Genomic DNA, 5,170 nt, shown 5'->3' with positions numbered 1-5,170 from the left:
CTAAAAATATTTTAAATTCATATATTTATGCAGAAGATAAAAATAATTAATATTCATAATCTTCTTTAATTACCCAGACAAGATCATGAATCTATATTTGCTAATAATAATAATAAAGATTATGACAACTAGCAATTTAAAATTGATCAATTTAATATATGTTTTTTTTTATTGTATCTTTTAATCCCACAAATTAAAAACTAGTCCATCGATGATGAATAAGTGGGATAATTAATTAGAAGATGCATACAAAAAAATTAAAGTAAAATTCGATCTCTAAATCTCTTTATATATTTGATAAAATCAATAAAAAAATATAAAAAAATAGTTGACATAAAATAATTAATTTTTAAATGTGAAAAACGTCTTGCTTTTTAAATTATACCTACAAAAGATAACATTAAAATTTGATATTTAAAACTCTTTTAAGAATATATATCAAATATTCAATTTTTCTTATATTTTTAAATCTTTTAAAATTTTATTTATTATTTTTATCTTTCAAAATTATTTTTATTGGCAGATACAAACATTCATATTAGATGTTTATAGTTTATCCTATCTTAAATTTATTGACATGCCAAGTAATTCGGATTTTTTATTTATTTGAATAAGTTTTTTTTTTTATTTTTTATTTTGCAGCATTTAAAAAAATTTGTTTCCGTGCATTATCTTATAATTTCGTATTTACTGTCTGCGAAATAGAAAACAGCATTTTTCTATCTCAACTATGCAGCAGTCAGCCACTACTAGTATAATAGTAGAAAATTATGTGTTATTCTAAATTCATAGCCACAACCAGTGTAAAATGAGACGAAATAAATCACTATTGGATCAATTTATCAATTTTAATGTAGATTCTTATGATTTTTTCTTCAATAATTGACTAAGGTGAAAAATTGTTATCTCTGTTATTAGTCTCAAAAGTGCATATTAAAAATAAATAAGATCCTCAAAAATTTATTTCAGTAACATAAATATTCTTCTTCAATTATACTAGCAGTGATTATAAATTTGGGGTAAAATATATTCTTTTATAATTATGTTGTCAATGACTATGAAATTGATGTAGAAAAAATTATTTTCTATTTTATATACAGTAAATACGAAATTATGAGATAATGCAAAAACAATTAAAACATATTTTTTTAAAAATAAAATAAAATAAAAAATAAATTATTATTTAAATAAATAAAAACCGGAAGTAATTCCAATTCAATTGATATATAATACCGTAGCACGCTGTTATCATTTAGACAATAGGCATCATATAATTGGATGGACTACCTTCATTTGACCAGACTTTATAAATGAAGTTAGATGCCATAGACCTTTGGAACTGACGCTGACCACGAAATATAGCCGTATTTTATTTTGAAAATAGAATAGGACACAAATAATATAATATAAAAAATTATATTTTATTTAATAATAAATTAAATATAAAGAGAAAAGTCAATCATAAAATCACTATGATGGTTTTTTGACAAGATAATTAGAGGCTTGGTCCAGAAAAAATTTAACAAGGACAATTTTTCGTTTAGCAGCTGAAGATCTTGCGGACTGAACCAAAACCCAAGGAGGAACCCTTACAAGACTGCAATCTCATATGATCCAAAATTGATCTCACAAATCACGAGAAGGAAAACAGCATCATCAAATTCCAAGCATGAACATGTCATAAATCTTCAAACAAAGCAGACATGCAAGTAAAAACACGAATCATGAAACCCCAAATATTCAAATTACAGTGCTTCAATACAAAAAAAAAAAGGAACAATCTTTTTTCTTTGCAACTTGCTTAACCAGCTCAACACTTAAACCGATTAATCAATTCAACAAAGCTTCCCTTGAATCATAAAAGTAAACACTGATTCCGAACGAGGAGACAAAAATCACACAGTAAGGAAACGAATAAAAATGACATGCAAAGATGAAGTATATGAAATGAAAGAGAGAGAGTGAAAGAGGAAATTACGAACCAGTGAGGGCTTGGCGAGAGAGATGATTGAGATGGAGGTAGCTGTAAAGGAAGCCATTTTCACAGAGAGAGAGATCTGAGATTTGGACGGAGAGCACGAGAAGAGTGTTTGTGGTAATGAGAATGAAGAAATGAGGCGCAGTTAAGAATGGTTTTATATAGCGACGGAGTTAGCGGCACTTTCATTTAGTTAGGGCGCCTTCGTTATTATCGATGTTACAATTACACCACCCACGTGACTTTAACACCCTCTTTGTTTCCCATTCAATTACTCCTTTTTCTTTTTTATTTTTTGGTCTGTAAAAGGAATAAATAAATAAATAAATAATAAAGAAAATAAGTCTCTAATTTTTTAATTCAAAAATATATAAAACTTTTATTAATTAAAAATAAAAAAATTTCTTTGACTTTTTAAACGAAATATTTTAAATTTTTCTATCCAAAATATATAAGAATAAATAGGTTTTTGGAAGAATTTAAATGTCTCATATTTTAAAAAATGAGAGACATTTTTATATTTTGATCAATTAGTCGATGATTTATTTATTTTTGAGATAAAAGATTAAGGACTTATTTATCATTTTTTTAAAATATAATTGTGAAAAATTAATAGTGATAATAAAAAAATAGGTTGTTTTCATATATTGTCTTAATGTTTTTTCAGATAAAAAAATACAAAATACACTAATTTAATATCTCAAAACATAACGTCATTATTTATATTTTATTTACTAAATACTATTTTATATCTATGAGGTTATAACAAAAATTACTAAAATTTATTATTTTTAATTTTATTTAATACATTTTATAATAAATAAATATTAAATAAAATAAATTTAGACTATTGATTCGAGTGAGTTTTATGAAAATAGATTAAGTGAAAAAATTAAGATAAAAGATTAAAAATAAGTAAATTTGTGAGAAAAACACTTCTATTAATAGCAAGTAAGCAACACAAATACTAAAAATGAGAAATCGAGGTGGACATCAAGTTTAGAGACCTTCACTAATATCATAAGAGGGTGAATAAATTTTTTTTTAAAGTAGACAAGAATTTGCTCCTAAATACAGATTTTATGAATTTTATGAACAAAGTGAAGAATAAAAAAAAGAATTAGAACAAAGAATAAATATGCGTCTCTCAAGTTTTGAAGAGAAAAAAAAAGGTCCCTTAATAGAAGTGGATTGAAGTACTTTTATAGGCTTAATAAGTCATTTTGAATGAGGAGTACATTATCCAGTGATTACAAGGTTTATTACTAATAAATAGGATTGTTGGTAGAAAATATTTTTGGGTGTTCTCATTATTATTTCAAGTCTTTTTAACTAAAAATGATTGTAAGAAGGAAGTTAATTTCCAAAAATTAAGTTAAAATTCTAACACTATTCTAAGTGTCCATGGCAAGGAGGTGTCTAGGTAAAAAGGTATTCATGACATGTGACATTAGTGATGGGACATCTAGCTTGGTTTTTTTTTTTTTTTGAATTAAAACGCGCTCAACACAGAAAAGTGGAGCAACTAGAGTCCAGAACATAAGTAAATATCAAATTACAAACATTACTAACAACTCAAAGAGTGGTATCAACCCTTCGGCATCTCCGGCGTTGCCATCAACAACCAAAGGGAGCACCACCAAGCCACTCATCAGAGAACATGAAGGACTTATTGATTATTTCCACGACTCCCGAGCCATGATTATTGAATACTCGATCATTCCTCTCTAGCCAAACTGCCCAAATGACAGCAAAGAAGCCAACCAACCACCTCTTTCTCTCAATCTTCCTCCGTGCCGCATGTATCCAACCCTCAAAGTGCTGTTTCAGTGTACCTGGTATGGTCCATGACTTTCCAAGGGCAAACAGCCACGCGTTCCACACTTGCCAAGTGATCTCGCAACCAACAAACAGATGAAAAGCAGACTCAACAGCCTTACTACATAAAGCACAAATATTATCACGCTGATCAATAACACCTAGTCTGGACAGTCGTTCTTTAGTATGCACCCTCTCAACCAACACAAACCAAGTAAACAATTCAACCCTGTGCGGGACGATGCCACTCCAAACAGCACTAGTGAAGCTATAACTCGTCATTTCCTCCGGGAGGACTTCTTCTTGCATCGCCTGGACAAAGGATTTAGTTGAGAAAATACCAGTTCTATCAAACTTCCAGATGACCCTATCCTCCCTCTCAGTTGTTAGCTTTACTGTCAGTAAGATCTCATGGAGTTGGTTCAAAAGCTCCAGTTCCCATTGGAATAGCTGTCGTCGCCACTGGAAGCTCCATATCCACTCTACTCCATCCCAAAACCCACAGTCTCCAATAACAGATCCTTTAAGATTTGAGACCGAAAACAGTCTTGGGAACATCTCCTTCAAGGCCCCACATGGTAGCCAGACATCTTTCCAAAATCTGGTGGTTATGCCATTCCCTACGTCCATTGACAGTCCTCGAATCATCTTCTCCCTTAGCTGTGGTTCCCTTATTCGAAGCTGACATATATCCTTCCAAGGCCCCCCTCTTTGAGGCACAGGCTGCCCACACATCATCTCAGCTGGACTCATGCTATTACAAGAACACACTACTTTCTTCCATAAGGGGCAGTCCTCTTTCGAAAATCACCACCACCATTTAAACAGAAGGGCCGTGTTCCGCAGCACTGCATCTCCCACTCCTAACCCACCCGCCTTTTTCGGCACCATCACTACCTCCCATCTCACAAGTGGCATACCGGATCTTCCATCCTCTTTACTCCACAAGAACCATCTTTGTAAGGCTATCAACTTCTCCGCTACAGCCTTAGGCATCTGGTACAAGCTTAGATAATATATAGGCAAGCTGTTCAGAACAGACTTTATGAGAACTAGCTTACCCGCTTTATTGAGGGTCTTTGCTTTCCAGAGACTAAGCTTTTCTTCCACCTTATCAATCACTGGCTTCCATATCTTCACTAGCCTTGGATTCGCTCCCAAAGAGATGCCAAGATACCAAACAGGAAGGGTGGCCTCCTTACATCCCAACAGGTGACACATCTTTCGCACCCAACGCTGTTCACAATTAACCGGAATGAAGCTAGACTTCTCAAAATTAATGCTCAACCCCGACATCAGTTCAAAGCATCGAAGAAGACGCTTGTAATTCCGTATGGTCTCTTCCTCTGGAGGGCAAAAGAGTATAGTGTCATC

General features: G+C 31.8%; 1 protein-coding gene across 1 annotated transcript; it reads right to left on the bottom strand.

Annotated features, from left to right (window-relative positions):
* LOC107633659 lies at positions 3,596-4,549 on the bottom strand. The gene has a single exon (XM_016337266.1). It carries the CDS (start codon positions 4,547-4,549, stop codon positions 3,596-3,598), a length of 954 nt encoding a protein of 317 aa, XP_016192752.1.

The sequence above is a fragment of the Arachis ipaensis genome, chromosome B03, assembly GCF_000816755.2.
Source record: "Arachis ipaensis cultivar K30076 chromosome B03, Araip1.1, whole genome shotgun sequence".
Classification (NCBI taxonomy): Eukaryota; Viridiplantae; Streptophyta; class Magnoliopsida; order Fabales; family Fabaceae; genus Arachis; species Arachis ipaensis.
Note: the sequence above shows the minus strand (reverse complement) of the source record. Positions and strands in the feature narration are given on the sequence as shown.

Coding starts and splice junctions, on each gene's coding strand:
- LOC107633659 (XM_016337266.1), bottom strand. CDS start 4,549: ATGAGTCCAGCTGAGATGATGTGTGGGCAGCCTGTGCCTCAAAGAGGG.